This window comes from Eulemur rufifrons, chromosome 15 (genome assembly GCF_041146395.1).
Source record: "Eulemur rufifrons isolate Redbay chromosome 15, OSU_ERuf_1, whole genome shotgun sequence".
Lineage (NCBI taxonomy): Eukaryota > Metazoa > Chordata > Mammalia > Primates > Lemuridae > Eulemur > Eulemur rufifrons.
In genome coordinates, this window is record NC_090997.1 from 101,436,143 (window position 1) to 101,455,487 (window position 19,345).

The following is a 19,345-nucleotide window of genomic DNA, read 5'->3' on the forward strand; positions in this document are numbered from 1 at the left end:
CAAAATCATTTAATGTGTAAACAAACTTATTTTCATAAAATTGGGAGAAATGAGAAGGAAATGAATTTTAAAACACAGACCAAGAAACAATCACAAAATATAGTTTTGGCCGGACGTGGTGTCTTACGCCTGTAATCCTAGCACTCTGGGAAGCCAAGGCGGAAGGATCACTTGAGCTCAGGAGCTAGAGACCAGCCTGAGCAAGAGCAAGACCTCATCTCTACTAAAAACAGAAAAAATTACCCAGGCATGGTGGTGTGCACCTGTAGTCCCAGCTACTCGGGAGGCTGAGGCAGGAGGATCACTTAAGCCCAGGAGTTTGAGGTTGCTGTGAGCTAGGCTGATGCCACGGCACTCACTCTAGCCTGGGCAACAGAGTGAGACTCTGTCTCAAAACAAAACAAAACAAAAATACAGTTTTAACTATTACTTTTAAACTTAAAAAAAACCTACCAAAATAACAAACATAACTATTCTAGTAATACTTGCTATTCTGAACAATGTAACATCTTTAAAAGTTCTATAAATATAGAAGTTTTAGAGCACATTCTACTTAAAGATGTTAACTGACTTGATCCTTCTAAAATAATGTCTCAAAATTTATTGATATGATAACACCTGACTGTAGACGGAATAAACCTCTAACATCAATCTTTAGCATCTCAAATAACGGCACAAAGTCATAACAATTTTTTTTACATAAGGATCAAAATCAAACTATTTTAAAAACAATCTAACTGGTCTCAAAACATTTTTCTACGTAAGTGCAAATTCAGTTACATGTAATACTTCCAAAGAGTAAGATTGTTTTGAGATTCTCTTTGGATTCTAAGAATAACTATATTGTTCATTTTGAAATAAATTATTCTACAAAAATTAACAGCTCAAGGATTCTTTAAAAAGTTTTTCTAGGCAAAGGCCTTTGCTGAGGCGACACAAGGTGTGTGTAGCAGGCTGGGTTGCAGCCAGCACTCAGAGTGAGTCAGAAACAGATTTTGTGTGTGTCTTTCCATAGACAGGAAAGTCAATGAAAGAAACTGCATCTATAGCTAGGATTAAGACACTAAAACCAAAATATCTTTGTAAACCTTTGACCATAAGTTTTTGGGTTTTGTGCTATCATTTAGTTAGAGTTTAATTTATTCTAATTTACTGACACTTATGTTTGTTTAGGCATGTCTACATTTTTACCTAAGAACCTTAAAGTTAAACACATAGGTATTTTGCCAATAACTCAGGAGATGTAGCTGTTTTTATTAAACCAACAATATTAAGTAGTCTTATTAAAAATCATACAAACACAGATCATTTTGTTTTGGCTGGGGTTTTAGTTTTATAACCTTTGTGTCAAACCTGGACACCTTCAGATACAAAAATGACCAGTAAACCCAAGTGAAAATGTATGCTGACAATTTTGAAGACATCTTTATTCCTATTTTATCAATAATTTTTAAAAACTAGCTTCTTTGCCAGAGATGACTAAATTCACATGAACTTGAAAAGCATTTGGGCTTATTTAATTTATGAGAGCTCCTTTTTTTATTTATAAGCCAATGTAGATATATAATACAGGTACACGCACAAAACACATCTAAACACATACACAAAATTTCAGTAGCTTTTATCTGGGAACTCTAGCCACGAGATCCTCTGAAGTTCTGCGTGAATCTGTACCCTGTGTTCCCATTCCTCTTTCCCCGTCCTGCAGCGGGCGTCCCACACCTTGGCCAGGTTGTCCCCATGGATGGGGGTGTCTTTCAATCTCCTGGACCTCAGCACAGAGGTGTCTTTTTACCTTTTAGACCGTAGAGCCTGCCGCGAGAGACACTACCCTCAGATGTGTCTTTTAACCCCCTAGAGCTTGTACTGCGCTTATAATGCCATCAACAGCAAATTTAAAGTAGGTGAAAAGGAAATACAGAGAGCTTAACAGACTCTACATTCACACGCCACACGCCGATACAGATAAACGCTCAACATAAAGACAAATTCAAGAAGTTTCAAGCAAATGAACTGCAGTTTCACCAAATAAACCCTGGGGGTGTGAAATCAAAAAAGGTTAGTTCCCGCTCTCACCGATGGCTGGGGGTTTATCAACCCAAAACCAATGAGAATTCCTTCAGAATTCCCCGAATTAAGAGGGGCATCCCCTACTGTGTGGCGCTTTCAAATAGCACTCACCCCCTGGACACGAATTTCAAAACCCAGAGTCCTTTCTTCGGAGGCAGTTAGCAAGTTGTCCCCGACACGACGGAGGCAGGGAGCTGGCGGGAGAGGCCAGAACTGCCGAGTGGAGACGGCCAGGCAGCTGCCCAGAGAGGCTGTTGGCCTGTCCCTGCTCTGCGGCCCCTGAACCACCAGCAACACCATCCCAGAGCCCCCATAATTGCTCAAGGGGGGTTCGACCTGGGTCCAATTACTCATCACACAAAGATCCAACTACTGAGACGACGAGGGCTGCCAAGGAATTTTTCATGTGTCCCGTTGGGTGAATGTGCCTCAACTCCATCTCCCCGACTAACAGGGATCATGGGCTTTTACAGGAGGGGCCCTGTGCCTTGGGGCGGTCGTGGTGAATCTCACAAGGGGCTACTGGCACTGGGGCAGGCTGCGGGGGGGGGGGGGGGTGAATCTGGGCATCAGGGAGTCTGCCCAGGGCCTTCAGCATCTCAGCTCCTTAGTCTTGCAGAAAATCCACTATTTCTGGGAAAACAACCCAAAAGGTCAAGTGGTTAGTTAAGGGAGAGGATTTTACAGAGGTCACTGAAATTCGTTCAGTGGGGGCTGGTCTCGGGGGATGCCTAGTTCGTGGAAAGGTGAGGTGGGGGTCCGGTCTCCTGACTCTGCATCTTCAGCTTGGCCCACCAAGGCTTCCACCTCTTGGGATGTATTTATGGGTTGATTGAAAGAGTTTCAAAGAAGCAGGCCATGATTCTATCTGAGAAATTTAAAAGCATGGACCTATTGCTGAGTCGTGAAATGTTCCGAGAGGTTTTCATAACCTCATTCTGATTCGGCCATCTGGGAAGAAGTGTTGACACTGTCTGCGGTTACTCTGAATCACGCTCCCCTGCGCTGGCCCAGCGAGGACAGAGACCGCAGCATCTACTCGCCTCTACCCTGGACAGCAAGAGCAACAGCCGGTCTTCCTTTTTTAACTTGGGCAGGGGTCCTTAGCAGAGGTATCGTGGAATAATTGCTCTGAAACAGCTGGTTCCGTGAGAAGGGGTGATGGAGACCCAGCTCAAACCTGGCGTTCAAAGGAAACAGCCTCAAATGCAAAAAGCGCTGGTGGCCCTGTGGTGTAGGACGGTGGCATTTTTATGCCCCCATTCTTTAATCACAGATAAGCCCAAGAGATCCTTGAGTCTGTTCCCCCCCTCTCTGTGCCAAATTAGCTCCTGCTTAAACCTATGAGTAATCCACTGGGGTTAAATGAGATGATTAGATGGTTGTATTAGATGATCAGCGCTGGGTGACTGGAATTTTAATTCGTCTGCTCCTTGCATAGGTTCTGAAACCGAGGCTGGAGGGGAACTTTCGATTTCAGTGTGTTCTCATCTCTGTCCCCTTCCGTGACTGCGTGTCTGTGCGTTTGCTTACCAACGCTGGCCTGTGTCTGGGGAGCCCGTTGACTATGGAAGGGTCTCAGATACGGGCACTTTGGGTCGCAAGGGTAATGGGCTGGAGACTGAGAGAGCAGATTAGCTGAAATGTGTCACCACCAAAGAATAAATAATTCAGGAAGTGAAGCGCATTCATCAGACAGAGGCCTCTCATTCCCGCCCTTTGGGTTCGATTTCACCTCGTCTGGCGACCAGACCTTGTCCCGTTTCTAAGGACCGAGGAGGCACCTTGAGAAACAGCGCTGGGCAGGGGTGGCACCTCAGGAGTATGACTTCGCCACCCCGTTACTCGCTAAACCTGCCCTGTGGTTGGCGCCCTGCTGGCCTTCAGTGCTGGAGAAGAAAACTCCTGCTGGGAGGCTAAGATCGCCTTAGGCGTTTTGTGTCAATTTAGCAGATTAGATATTTGAGTTTCTGATTTTAGGGTTGTAAACTTTTTCTAGAGACACATCACAGTTGAACATTTTGTATATTTTTGGCTCTGAATGGTAGGGACTGATTATCAAAATTCTGTTATGAAATTCTTAAATGCTCTATGTACATTTTCCTTGTTCTCATTGCTAAGCATCGGTACTAGTCATTTACATACTAATCAGGAAATAATAGTTTCCAGCCAGATGAGGGGGAGAAAATGGGTTGAAGTCTTCTGGCAATTACTAGCACTCCATAGAGAAAGGTAGGGTATTTTCAAAGACCATGCAGGTTGGCATATAGTTGCAATTTTAACTCATATGCAAGCATTAACTTTAAAGTCCACTTGAGTTCATATATAGCCTACAAGAACCTAATGGAAAACTTATTTCAATAAATACTGTAGGCCGGGCGAGGTGGCTCATGCCTGTAATCCTAGCACTCTGGGAGGCCGAGGCGGGCGGATTGAGCTCAGCAGTTCGAGACCAGCCTGAGCAAGAGCGAGACCCCGTCTCTACTAAAAATAGAAAGATTATATGGACAGCTAAAAATATGTATAGAAAAAAAATTAGCCGGGCATGGTGGCGCATGCCTGTAGTCCCAGCTACTCGGGAGGCTGAGGCAGGAGGATTGCTTGAGCCCAGGAGTTTGAGGTTGCTGTGAGCTAGGCTGACGCCGTGGCACTCTAGCCCGGGCAACAGAGTGAGACTCTGTCTCAAAATAAATAAATAAATAAATAAATACTGTAATTTATAGAAGAGAACTTGCCTTAAGTTGAAGCTTTAATTTCTTCTTAAACTTGCGTAACCAATAAATTGACAAGCTTTATGGCATATTACTTTAAGGGTGTGAACAACTTACAACATCTGCACGTTTACCTTTTTACATCCTAAGAGGATATTAACAGTGCTACCTTTCTGTGAGGGTGAGTGTGGTTTCTCCAGAAAACCGAGGCCGACACACATTTTCGGACTTCAGTTTTGAGCAGATAGTTAAGTGCTCTTCGTGCCATTGTGCCTGTGACTAAGACGATAGGACATACAGTCCTCCCTTAGCGACTGCCGTCAGACCGGCTGGCAACAAGAGGTCATTTCCCCTGTTTTGCAAATGATCCCCTGAGATCTAGGTCCCCAAATCTCCACTGATGCACATTGATCCCGTGTTCCTGACTGCAGGCCCTCCCAGAACCTTCTCGGGTAAATCCACTCCGTCTGCTCGCGGCGAGTGTGGAAAACACAGAGCAACCTTAACCTGGGCTGAGCTCCTGCTCCCACAGGCGCAGCACGGAGTTTGTCTGCCGCATGTCCCTCCTGCCATTGCCTCCACCGCTAACGTGATAAATTGATCACCTGATGGCAATTTTGTTTCTCTGTGTCTTCAGAAATGATCAAGTACTTGATATGTACTGGCCCAAGCGTATGTTAACACGCCTACACACGCCTACACGGCCTGAGCGTGTGACACACGGGGCAAACACACTGAGGCGGGAAGCGCACGGCTTTGCTGCCGTCAGATCACTGAAGCTCTCCGGGCATCTGTAGAGCTGTGGGTTCCAGGCAGAACTTGAACTCTGAGGCCCTTTGCGAGACTAACATTTTGTCTTAGTAATAGCACTGTTTCTACCTACTCGATCTGAAGTCTCCTTTCTGCTTGTTTTCAGAAACGTGAAAATAAAAACTGGAGAATGGTTCTTTGAGGAACGAGCTAAGAAATTTCCAACCGAAGGTAAATGCCCTTAAAATTTTTACTAAAGTAAAATGATACATTCCTAGTTTTAAAATATTTGATGTCAAGGCTTTTGAATATAAAAACCTTTATGGGCTTCGTCTGTAGGCTCCTCTGGCTGCTCTTCCTCTTCCGTTTGTTTAGACTCCCGGCTCCTGCACCTGAGCCCACGCGGCTCCCGCTCTGCCTGCAGCTCTCCCTCGCCCTCCCCGCCAAGGAGGCCGGCTCTCTGGGCCCGTGCTCCATGCTCCGTGAAGTCTCCCTCACTGCCGCTCCTAGGAGTGGTGTCTCCCTCCTCTGAACCACCAACACCTGTGCGTTGTACTTCCCTTCCATAGCTGTCACAAAATGCCTTGTGTTATAGAATTATTTGTCTATTTCTGTTTCTCTCCACAAGCAGAAACTGTACTTTTAAATCTTGTTAGCCCTTAACAGCACCAAGCACAGTACCTTGTTCATGACACTTGATCAAAATAATAACTGGGCCAGGCACAGTGGCTCATACCCGTAATCCCAGCACTTTGGGAGGCCCAGGCGGGAGGATCGCTTGAGGCCAGGAATTCAAGACCAGCCTGAGCAACATAGTGAGACCCCCATCTCTACTAAAATTTAAAAATTAGCCAGGTGTGGTGGCATGCACCATAGTCTCAGCTGCTTGGGAGGCTGAGCTGGGAGGATCGCTGGAGCCCAGGAGTTAGAGGCTGCAGTGAGCTCTGATCACACCACTGTGCTCCAGCCTGAGGGATAGTGCCAACCCCCCATCTCTTAACAAATAACAAGTCACTGAAGACCACCGTGGGTGAACAGCACACGTGGTGAGCACACGTCATTACGAGTGGAAGTGTGCATTTGGTCTGTACACCATGAATGTGATGATTTGTCAGCCTAGAGCGAGGGACTGAGGCAAGATCAGTATAGACTGAGTTTGTTTGGGCCAACGTTGAGGACTGCAGCCCGGGAAACGCTTCTAAGTTATCTTGGGAAGAACAAAAAAGAGACTCAAGTTTTTAAAGAAAAAAGGGTGAATCAGGAGAGGGGCGGTTACAAAAGTTGTTTTTCAGGAATTGTCACTGGTTGACAGAAATAACATTGATTAGTGATTGGCTGCACATTGTTGAACTACAGGGCACGAGTCATGGTGTCCCGTGTCTGGCACTGTTAGATTATTCTGTAGCTGTTGGTGGTGACACTCGGTCTAGAGTCCATGCAGCAGGTAGCTTCGAAATGATGACTTGGTCCAGGGTGGCGATGCGGTGGGGCCGGGAAGCGACTGCGGTCTCACTGCCATGCCTCTCTGGGCCTGACGGTTGAAAGGGGGCTTGCACTCCTTGATAAAAAGTTTCTTTTCTTTCTCAAAAGTATTTGCGAGTATGATGTGGCAGTGTCATCCGTAGCCAGGACCTGAAGCCGTGGAGACCGACTTGTGTTTTGGCCACAGGGGTGCCCGTCAGGGCAGCTGGACAGAGGTGCGCCAGGGCCATTGCAGTCTCATGGAGACGGGTGCCGTGGTCACATGGGTCACCCCTCCTCGGTGACAGCGAGGAGTGCGTGCCATGGCTCAAAATGCTTTTTCTTTTTCTAGAAAAAGTAGCGGGTTGCGGTGGAGAAATAAGCCATCGCACCTCCCCCGAGGATTTGTTGGCAGGAGGGAAGCCACGCGTTCGAGTGTCGCTGTTCGGTGTCGCAGGGGCACTGTCAGCCGAGGTACAGGTCCAGTCGGTGTTAAGTCCCCCTGGATACTCCAGAGAAATGATGCTTCTGCCGAGTTTATCAGCATCTGGAGGAAGACGGGAGCCTCACGTGGGCTCAAGCACGTGGCCTGGTTTCCCCTGAGCCTCGTCGCTGTCACCCTCTCCCACCCCAAGCAGCCTTCCGAGGCTCTTTTCTTAATTGCTACCGTAACATTTTGCTATCCCAGATGTCGAATATCTGTTTGTGTACTGAGGTTTTGGAGAGCCACAGACCATTGGAAAATATAAAATTTGTCGTCAATTTTTGCCCCTGTGGAGGTGCTGTCATCCTTGTGGAATGCGTCACCTAGGCAAAGCCCCTGCAGCACAGGGCCTTTATTTCTATTGCCTTGTTTTGTTTCTTTTTAAAAAATTTTTATTTGTGTAAATTTATGGGGTACAAGTGTAATTTTGTTACACGGATATATTGCGGTAGTGAAGTGAGGGCTTTCGGTGTGTCCGTCACTGGAATGACGCACGTTGTGCCCACTGAGGAATCTCTCGTCACCCACCCCCGCCCCTTTGAGGCCCCACTGCCCATCACCGCACACTCTGCACCCATGCGTACTCGTTAGCGCCCACTGATGATGCATACTCACTGCAGAGTATTTGGGAAATACAGAACAGTATACAGAAGGCAATAAAAATACCACCACTGTCCAAAACCACTGCTAATTACGCGCACACACTCTCTCTCTCTCACTCACTCTCCCAATCGTCCTTCTAGGTGATCCTGTGCATATGTGTGTACTCAGATATAGACTTACCAAATTTTAAATGTATTTGTGATCAGACTTTTTTATCGTGCTTTTAAAATTCGATTTACCATAAAGATTTTTCTGTTATTAAAGACTTCTTCCAAAATGTATTGATGACTCCATAAAATACACCAAATATATGCAACATAATTTATTTAACCCGTTCCCTATTGTCAGTGAGTAAATTGTATGTGGTTTTTCGTCTTATAGATAACTCCGTGATGAACATCTTGTGCTGATATCTTGGCATCTGTTTGTTTCCTTTGGATAGATTCTTAGAAGAATGGTTAGTCACACGTTTGAACACTTGAAAGGCTGTTGGTGTTCTGCCAAATTACCCCCGGGAGTGTGTGCCCGTTAACACTGTCCCGGAAGGGTAGGAGAAGTATCTTCTCCGACCCCCGCTTAGTTCTAACCTAAAGCAAGATTTCAAATTACATTTGTGATTTTGTTTTGAATATAGAAGTCATATGTATTCATATTAAAAATTGGAAAATGAAGAAAAGCATAAAGAACACTGTTAAACATACAGGGACTTTATCCAGAAAACACTTGTTAACATTTTAGTATATATCATTTCTGTTCTTTTGTGAATGTATATTTCTATGTTTGTGAGTATATATGTGTACACGTGAACGTGTGTGTATTACCCACACATAACTATATACATACATTTTAAAAAATATTTAGGTTGAAAAGAAATTGATGCTTTTAGGGAAAAAAAATCATTGAATAGAGGTAATTTCATGAGTCAAACTAATGTTTACATAATTGGGATCGAATTGTATGTAGTTTTATCCCAATGTTTCTCCATACAATAATTTATAAAAAAACATTTTCGTGGCCGGGCGCGGTGGCTCACGCCTGTAATCCTAGCACTCTGGGAGGCTGAGGCGGGTGGATCGCTCAAGGTCAGGAGTTCGAGACCAGCCTGAGCAAAAGTGAGACCCCGTCTCTACTAAAAATAGAAAGCAATTATCTGGCCAACTAAAATATATATAGAAAAAATTAGCCGGGCATGGTGGCGCATGCCTGTAGTCCCAGCTACTTGGGAGGCTGAGATAGTAGGATCACTTAAGCCCAGGAGTCTGAGGTTACTGTGAGCTAGGCTGATGCCACGGCACTCACTCTAGCCTGGGCAACAGAGTGAGACTCTTGTCTCAAAAAAAAAAAAACCACATTTTCAATATCTGTAAATATCATTGACTATATGATTTCTGATGACCACATCTCATTCCGTCATTGCAGTGTCGTCATTTGTTTACCAAATCACTAATGTTGGATAGTTAAGGAATTTCCAGTTTTCTATTATGTTTTGGGAAGTTTGTATTGTTACTAAACTAGAAATAGTGCAGTGAACATCCTTGTAGATAACTTTGGCACACCTCTGAGTATTTCTAGAAGCAGAATGACAAGATGAAGGTTAGGAATGTTGCCTCCAGAGAGGGTGTCCCTTCTCACTAGTAGGAATGTTCCTTAAAAACAAACCAACAAACAACTTGGTAGTCTAAAAAGATTTTCTCATTGTTTCAATTTTATTTCATCTAATCACTAATGAGATTGAGTATTCTCCACTTTTCGACTTCATGTCCATGTTCTTTATATGCTGAGGCCATTGGCCTTTTTCTGTCATGTTAGTTACATATGTTTCTTCCTAGTTTGTGGTCTGCTTTAGAATTTTATGTCTTTGACATACAGAGGTTTTTCTGTTTGTAGTCAAGTCCACGGTTTCCTGTCTAACTTCTTTCTTTGCTTTTCTGCTTAGATACTTCTTTCTTATCCCGCAGCCGGTTAACTATCTACATTTATTGTCTTCTAATTTTTACTTAACTCTTCACCATTCATTAGGAGACCTGATCTACTGTCATTTTTTTCTTCCCAGTCCTCAGTGTTCTGAGTCCCACTTGTTGCATAAGCAGCCCCTTTCCTGTGGCTTTGTGACTCTGCCGGTGATTTGTGCAGCTCGGGGACCACTCCCCTGGGCCCGCAGACCCCATGCTGCTGCCCCTCACCTGCAGCTCTTGCTGGTTCTGCCCTAACTTGATTCTGAATTCTTTGAAGGTAGGACCTATGAGTAAATGAATAAGTAAATAAATTAAGCAAAGATAGCGTTATTTGGCTATAAAAAGTGATGTTATAAACAGTAATGCCTACTGCCAGTGCTTAGCACCCGGTAGGCACCTTAAAAATGTAAAGTCAGAGTTCTTTTCCTTTTTGGCATCTGGAAACCTAAAGATAAATGTAATGTTCAACTGAAGTAATTCCAGGAATCGTTATGCCCTCTGTCCCTCTGCCACCCAATTTCCTCTTTATTACCTTTTATTTATTTCTCTTTTAATGGTCCTTTTGGATATGTGCCATTTAAGATGCCCTCAAAATTTCCTTGACAGTGGACAAGGTATCCATAGCAATCCAACAAGGAATAATAGGAGTTGACTTTGGCAATGTTTATTATGCTAATTTTCAAACCATTCAAAAGATGTAAAAACAAGAAAAAATGAGCCCCAATTCTTCATTTTGCAGGAAGATGGTACAAAACATTTTAAATATGTTGGTTTACTTAAATTTTTTTTTTTTTTTAGGCTGGCTTTTCTTTCCTCTAAGATTTCATTATTCAATATTTAGTTTTGTGGTCTTAAAATAATTTTTTTTTTTTGAGACAAAGTCTCACTCTGTTGCCCAGACTAGAGTGCCGTGGCATCAGCCTAGCTCACAAAATAATTTCTTATATGTTGTAGTTGAGGTTCACCTGTGGTGTGTCAGAATTATCAAAACATACAGACCTTCCTAAGATCTCCCAGGTGTCTTCAGGAAGCTCCCCAGGCCAGCCTGGCGTTTTCCCCTCCTGCCCCTCTGCCCACAGGCATTTGACAGTCTGTGCAGAGGGACTTTGATGTGGCTTCTGGGACCCCTGCTCCAGGGTCAGTTGCAAGCTGTCTCAGATCCAAAGTTCCTGGCCTTGCACGCAGAGGTTCTGATACATAGTGGCTGGGTGGGCTCCAAAAATGTATATTTAACAGGTCCCCAAGTAATTCTTTTCATGCACTTTAGGTAGGTCAAGTAACAAAGTTAATAAACAATTATGATGGAAATTTTCTAGATCACTAGTAACTAGGAAACAAGCTGAAAACCCATCTTTGCTCTTTTGGCATCTGCCAAGCATATAAAGATGCTGCCCTCTTCTGGCTCTTTATGGTAATTACACACAGTTTACCTTTTTTTGACACATTTTATTGCTTGATATTCAAGTGTAAAAGAAAGATGACAATATTAATACTTTTAATGAAATAATTTGTCAAGTTTAAAAATGGTTAAATGTAATATAAGAAATTTACTCAATTGAATCTATTAGCAATTCATTCTCTTGTTAATAATTGGGGAAATAAAATAATTTAGAAAGGCTGATACTTAACATTCTCTCAATGATCCATCACATAACTAACTCACCAGGATAATTATTGTGTCCTATAATTATGAAGGAAAATAATTTTTACTGCCCCCCACCACCATAAGTAAATGTGATTCGGTTCTTCAAGTGATTCTTCAGAGTGTCAGAGCTTAGGAACAAACGGTCACAGGGTTAGGACAGCATCAGACTGGCTGTGTGGGTTTAAAACACCCAGGCTCATGAGTTAAAAGAAGTAGGTACGAGTCGGTGTGTAGGTGATGCCACGGCAGTTCCCTCCCTTTGTTTGCTCAGTAAAGACCCCTCGAACCAGCATTTACCAGATGGAATCAGCAGGCTGCCTCTGTAAAGCCTTCTACACAGATAGAGCCCCTAGTTTGTGTGTGTTTACTCTCCCAAGAGGATGTCTGTATGAAATCATGTTTATTTCCCAGATATAAAACTTTGCATATGCTTTTGTCTTATTTTAAAGAAAAGGTGGCTCCAACTCTTGACTCGTTTCTTACTACTGTCCTTACAAGGAAAGACAGAACAAGCACACCACCACAAAGGGAGCAGATGCTCTAGAAGCGATGTTCCCAGCGGACTGGGCGGCTTGTATTCCTGAGAGAGTTTTAGACTGGCCCATTTAGACTGGGTAGAGCAGAGGCTATGAAGTCATAATTTATGATTAGTGTTATGAGGCCTTGACCTTCAAACTTTTTGCTTTCCACCCAGTGTTCTAGGTAGTAATAGTCCCAGGACAGGTTCGTGGTTTTATTGATTTTTGATTTCATGATGCCTTTGGCTTTGCACATAGTAGCAACTCAAAAACTGAATTGATTAGATGGTCCAAGTCACTCTGAATACAGGAATTTGACCCAGACATGTTCTATGTCTCAAGTATCTAACTGGGGGAGACTAGAGTTTACTTGGTGCTACCAAGCCCCAGTGTTCCTACCAGGATTGTTTGTGTCTCTCCTGCCATCCTCTGTGCCCCGTCACTCCTTGATGATGGGGTCCCCTGAGGCAACCTACATCTTGGTCCTGAATTGTCATGACTCCCCCACTACCCACTTCTTTGGGGTTTTGATCCATTGTTTTTTGAATGGAGGGGGAATTAGGTGGGCTAGTTATTAGGCTAGTCAATGTTTGATTTCACTTAATACTCTCTGCTCTTTGAGGGGTTGACAGACGATGGTCTGCAGGCCAAATCTGGCCCATTATCTCCTTTTGTCAATAAAGTTTTATTGGAACATAGCCATGTTCACTCATTTATATCTACGGTCACTTTTGCAACATAACAGGTCAAGTAGTTGTAACAGAAATTTTCTACCTGAAAATTTACAGAAAAAGTTTGCTGACCTCTGCTCTAGATGGTCAGCTGATAAAATACAGCAATGTTTTGATGATCATCATTACTTTTCCTATTTAAATGAACAGAATGGAAACCAAGGTGAAGTAATTGAACTGAATAGGATTTCTGAATTAAGGATTCATGTGCTTAGACCAAATTACTGATTAGGGTGGTTTTATGGAATAACTTGACAATTGACTGTTAAAACTGTCTCTTTATATGAATAAAGTTTTTTAAAGCGTAGATAATACATACTTAAGTATGCAGTAAATTTGAATTGAAGAACTCCATGTTCATTATTTTATTATGGTGAAATACGTACAACATAAAATTTACCATTTTAACTATTTTTAAGCATACGGTTCAGTGGCATTAAGTTATGCAACCACCATCCGTCTCTAGAACTTTTCATCATCCCGTGCTGAAACTCTGTACCCATAAAACAATAATTCCATCCTCCTCTTCCCCTCAGCCCCTGGTAACCACTGTTCTACCTCCTGCTTATGAATTTGACAGCTACTCTACGTACCTCGGATAAGTGGAATCATATTTGTTCTTTCATGCCTGGCTTATTTCACTTAGCGTAATGTCTTCAAGCTTCCTCTATGTTTTGGCATGCGTCAGAATTTCATTCCTTCTTATGGATGAATAATATTCCATTGTACGGAAAAGCCACATTTTGTTTATCCATTCATCCATCGAGGGACATTTGGGTTATTTCCACCTTTTGGCTGTTGTGTGTGATACTGCCATGAATGCTGATGTGCGATACTTATTCGAGTCCCTGCTTTCAATTTTTTTGTGTTTATACTCAGAAGTGCAATTACAGGTAAAATGGTAATTCCATGTTTAATTTTTTGAGAGCCGGCCATACCATTTTCCACAGCAGGTGCCCCATTTTACGTTCCCACTAGCAATGCACAAGGGCTCCAATTTGTTTACATCTACATAACACTTGTTTTTTTTTTTTTGACAGTAGCCATCCTAATGGGTGTGAAGTCGTATGTCATTGTAGTTTTGATTTGCATCTCCCTAATAATTAGTGGCGTTGAACATGTTTTCATGTGCTTACTGGCCATTTGTATATCTTCTTTGGAGAAACATCTATTCAAGTCCTTTGCCCATTTTTGAATTGGGTTGTTTTGTTTCTTGAAAGAAAAGAACAAAGCTGGAGGACTCACACTTTCTGATTTCAAAACTTACTACAAAGCTACAGTAATGAAATCAGTGTGGTAAAAAGACAGACATATAGACCAACAGAACAGAATAAAGAGCCCAGAAATAAATCCTTGCATAGGTGACCAAATTATTTTTTGACAAGAGTGCTGAGACCATTCGATGGAGAAAGGATGGTCTTTGCAACAAATGGTTCTGGGAAAACTGGATATCCACATGCAAAAGAATGAAGTTGGACATTTATCTAAACATATACAAAAACGAACTCAAAATGCATTAAAGACCTAAACATAAGAGCTATGTTTGCTCAGGAAACAAATTGGACGTCATCAAAATGAAAAACTTTTGTACATCAAAGGATACTATCAACAAAATAAAAAGGTAGCCCATAAAATAGGAGAAAATATTTTCAGATCACATATCGGGTAAGGGATTACTATCCAGAATATACAAAGAACTCCTAAAGCCCGCATGTATTTTTTAGAAAAAATCCGAAGGATGCTGAAAAGCGGTTGCTACTCCATTGTTCCCGGTGCTCGGTAAACCTGGACCAGTTTCCATCAGCCTTAGTCCATCCTAGCAGAAGAGTTACTGCCCAGCTCTTGGTCATCATTATTAACAAGACAACCAGCCCGAATTTCTGCTTGACAGAATATAGGTAGCTTCATTAAAGGGAAAAGTATTTTCTCTCCTGCAGCTAAGCAGAAGAGTAATGTCTGGTGGCAGAAGGACACTGGATGAGAGATACTTCAGGCCCACAGGATTATAAATCTACCATTATTAATTGTCGCTGTCCAGAAAGGCACTGTTTGCTGATTCCCAGCCTTGCACTTTATCTTTTGTCCTGGCATGGTGGCTTAGCTCCAGTGCTGTCTTAGCTCAACATTTTTCTAAGGACTAAAATAGACTTAAAAATGGCTCTGAACTCCAGCTCCAAAGTTATTTGTGACAGGATATCACAATTCTTTACCTGCTGAGGATTTTTAGGTCAATTTTTTTTTTTTTTTTGATTTTTCATTTTGAATATGTGAGGTAAAGATTGGTTTCAAATCTTAGTGTTCTTAGGGAACTTTTCTTCCCTATTAAAGAAAAAAGTTCTAAAACACACTGTAGTTATCCAACAGCTGCTTTTGTTTAGGGATTTTTTTCCAGTGTTTGGAGAATACTCAAGCTCCAGTGTGCACAGCGCTCAGAACTGTCACGTACAGTTGTGCAGGTCAGGCACTGCACAAGGGAGCCACTTCTAGGGGGGTATTGTTCACATGATAGATTTGTGTGTTTGTTGTGATGATTTTTATGGCAGATGCAGCAAAGTGTGTTGTTCTAACAAAATGCATATATTGTGACCAACTTCCTAGGGGTGGACATAAAGCATCTTGAGGAAGGGGCACCTTTGCCCGTTTCCCATGGAGGTTCCATGTAGGTAGCCCTACCTGTGCTTTGCTTTGGGTCAGACTTGGAACTCCAGCATATGATTTCTTACATAGGATGCTGTTCCTGCCTGGTGGGCACCAGCAGAGAGGTGGACCTGGGCGAGCCACCCTTCCCCTTGACTGCCCTGTTAGCTCCACAGCATGACCCGGTGTGTGCACGACCTTCCTCGGCACAGGGTGGTGTAGGGCTTACGGTGCAGGATGGGGAGGCAGCAATCACGGTTTGAAAGAGGACTAAGCCACACTGATTATGCAGTTCAGGACACGAAACCACTCAGCCACCTGCAAGCAACATGGCTTGGCGGGATGATGGAGTTACACCCGGGGGGTTCCAGGGACTCTGCCCGGTGGCCTTCTTTCCCCGTAAACCAAGTCACCCCAGAGAGAAGAGCTGGAGCAACAGGGCCTGGCATGTGTTGCGGGAATTGCAGGCCAGGGCGCGAGCATGGCTTTGTGCAGCCCGCAGGGCGCCGGGGACTCTGTGCAGAGACCCCGCCAGCCAGGGACGTCCTCTGCGAGCATTGCCTGGCAATAGTTCCGTGGATGTAAAACACGTTGACAAAACGTGAAGATTTGGTGCTTTCAAAGGCGGCCTCTGGTAGGAAACAGCTGAGGAGCAGCAGAGACAGTAAAATGACAATAAACAGACCGGGAAAAGCCACGTGGGCCAGCTCTTCTCAAACTTGCCTGGGTGCAGGCACCCCCAGGGTCTTGTCCCCAGGTGGGTCGGGGTTGCAGGGCCAAACAGGCCCCCCCTGTTTCCGTGTGTCTCGCGAGCTGAGACCGGCTCTGACGGGTTTTAAAGGGTTAGAAAAATCAAAAGGATCATCTTTGTGACACAGCAAAATCGTATGACATCCACGGAGTTTCCTGGGCACACACGTGCCGGCTCTTCCGCATCCAGGCTGCGGTCCCGCCTCGCCACCTGGCGGCGTCGCGACTGTCCCCGGAGCCCGGGAGCGCGGCCCGCCCAGGCCCTCGCGGCCGGCAGGGGCGGCAGAGAGCCGGCCGAGCGGAGGTGTCCCCGCGGCTGGGGTGTGGGGGACACGCGGAGGCCAGGCCTCGCGGGTCGGCAGGGCCGTGAGCAGCACCGCGGTGCTGCTGCAGTGGAGAGCGCAGGGCCTGCGGGCAGGAGGGCGCGGGGACGCCCCGGGGACGCCCGTGGGGCCCCAGTAGGGCTTCAGGCGGCAGAGATAGCATCGGATTTGGGAAGGAGGGATGTGGCTCTGGCGGCGGTGCCTCAGGGGACGCTGTTGCAACCGCCCGGGGCGAGCTGATGGCCGTGGGGCTCAGCGCTGCGGGTGGGGGCCGCGAGCCCTGAGAAACAGCACCCCCGCCCCAGAGTGCTCAGCAGTCACTGTCTCCCGGGGTTTGTGTTTTCGCCCGGGACTGGCTGGATGAAGGGTGTTGCTGTTTTCTTTCCTTCTCTTTCCCTCTCTTTCCCGGCCTTCGCACACTCAGGTGCAGCCAGGTTGCCTGTCTGCCTCCCACCTGCTGTTTTCTCTAAGGCGGCTCCTTCGCGGGCAGGTTCGGCTAGTTGAGCGCTCAGCCTTGGGCGAGGCCTTTCCGTACTGTCCCTACTTTCTGTTCTGCCTTAGAGAAGTGTTAACGGGGGAGGGGGAGGGCTCACCGGCTCTTTAGAATCGCGGAATTCCACGTGGACCCCAGAAAAGGCACACAGGCAGGCGGAGGCAGAATTGTACATAGCTTTCGAGGGTTCTCACACTCCCCAGGGACAGCGGGGTTGAGGACCCCTGCCCTGGGGGCTGCCTCCCTGCTTTAAGGTTTCGGGTTTAACATCAGGTGCTGTTTGCCCTCCTAAAGACCTCCCTGCCTACCTGGTTTTCTCACTATCCCTGTGACTGTGGACCTGATGTGAATACATAAGTCTTTGGAATGGATTAAAATCTTAGGAACACTTAAGACAGGAGCTAGACTGACCTCCCAGGGTGGCAGGTGTGGTGATCTGGGCTGTGTGTTGTTCTGGGGACCTCCCTGAGCGAGAGAAACCTGCTTCCCGTCCGAGCTGGGCTTGGGCTGACTTCCCGTGCACCTGTCCAGCAGACGCTGTGTCCCCAGAACTGTGGACATGCCGAGTTTTATTTTGGAAGTCTTAATACATCCTAAAAACTGCTTTCCTTGAAACAAAAAGAGTATTATATCAGATGCAGTCTTATTTAGGAAATTATTAGCCTCTATAACTAGAAATAAGTAGATTATAGTTTTTAAAAGATTAGTTTAATCTTCATCACAAGGCAACTTTAGAGGAATACATTCATTCAGTTACAAAATGTTTCCGAAGGACAAATGGAAGCCTGGAAGTTTGAACTATTTTTCAAATTATCCAGATTTAGAAAGTCTAAGTTAATATCAACTTTTAATAAAAGCAGTCATTCCCAACAATTAAAGTGTCGTATTTTGTGCATGTGTGTGTGTTAACTACAGCTTTAGTGAAGTATACATTCCGTAAACAAAAAATTCATCTGTTTTAAGTGTACAGTCCAATGATTTTTAGTAAATTTACAAAGTTGTACAACCATCACCACAGTCTAATATTAGAGCATTTCTATCATCCCCCAAATGATCTCTCACTTTTTAATCACAAGAAGCGATACTAGAAAAAAAATTTATTCCTTTCTGTATTTGCATCACCTAAGTTACATTCTCATTAATAAATGACCTCTACGGATATCTCTTCCAGGCAAGCAGGAGACAGCTGGGGCAAAGCTCTTGCAATCTTATCAGAAGTTGAGGTGAGTGTTACAAAGGACAGACCGTCCGGGGCCCTTGGGGCAGGAGCACAGAGGACTCTCTGAGAGAGCTTATAGATCTCTTGACTTTCAGATGTCACTGCTTTGGAATGTAACTCTTTAAAAAAAAAAAAAAATCATAAAGTTCCTGGAAAGGATTCAAACTGAGATGTTTCCAGATTCTTACAGAAAGCCTTCTAGCTAACATAGTATTTTCTCACTAAATATTCTGTTTTATTTCTTAAATCCTCCTGAAATGTCATAAGGAAACTAAATATTATCTTTAATTGTACATTGAATGAAATCCTAAAGCAAGCATTTGCTTTGATCTAATCATTCATATCTCTAACACCTTACCCAGCGCCTGGTACCTTAGAGATATCTGTGGGATAAACATAGGAGGAATTGAATAATGGTCTGAGACATGTTAACTTCTTTCCACAAAATTCTAAAAACCTAGTAGTTTTTAGCTGGCCATAGCTCCCACACCTGAGTGCGCTGAATTTATTAGAGTATTACTGAAAGCTTCCCCACCACCTCCTGTTTTTTTTTTTTTTGGCCCATGATGAGATTTTTCCAGTCTCAGAACATTTCATTTTTTCCTCCTCTATTTCTTACCACTTTGAGCACAAACTTCCAGTTCTGCTCCTGGTTGATTTTCACTTGCACAACATTTTTGCCACTTCTGCTGGTGCCCTGGGAGTGGGGCTGGGGGTTCCCCAGCAGCCAGGTGGCAAAGCCGGGTCCTGAGCGCCCCGCTGTTCCAGAGCACGTGGGTTGAGCGAGGGGCCCAGACTTGACATAGCACGACCCTCATCCCCCACGGTTAGCTATCAGGAAATAATGCCCCCTGAAAAGGAGCAGGTCCAAGTAGGGCTGCTGGGTCTTTTTCTAAAAAGTAAGGCAGTTAAAAAAAAAAAAAGCTGAGGACTTGAATTGTAGAATAATGACACGTCCTATCTATGTTGTAAAATCAATAACTTGCATAGTTCAT

At 44.3% G+C, this 19,345-nt stretch overlaps 1 protein-coding gene across 2 annotated transcripts in view; it reads left to right on the forward strand.

Annotated features, from left to right (window-relative positions):
- SYTL3 (synaptotagmin like 3) overlaps positions 1-19,345 on the forward strand; it is a 72,351-nt gene that overhangs the window by 16,247 nt on the left and 36,759 nt on the right. For both annotated transcript variants that reach the window (XM_069488065.1, XM_069488066.1), the window contains exons 3-4: positions 5,698-5,762; positions 18,303-18,354. In XM_069488065.1, the coding sequence (XP_069344166.1) occupies positions 5,698-5,762; positions 18,303-18,354 (117 nt within the window). The remainder of the gene's footprint in view (positions 1-5,697; positions 5,763-18,302; positions 18,355-19,345) is intronic.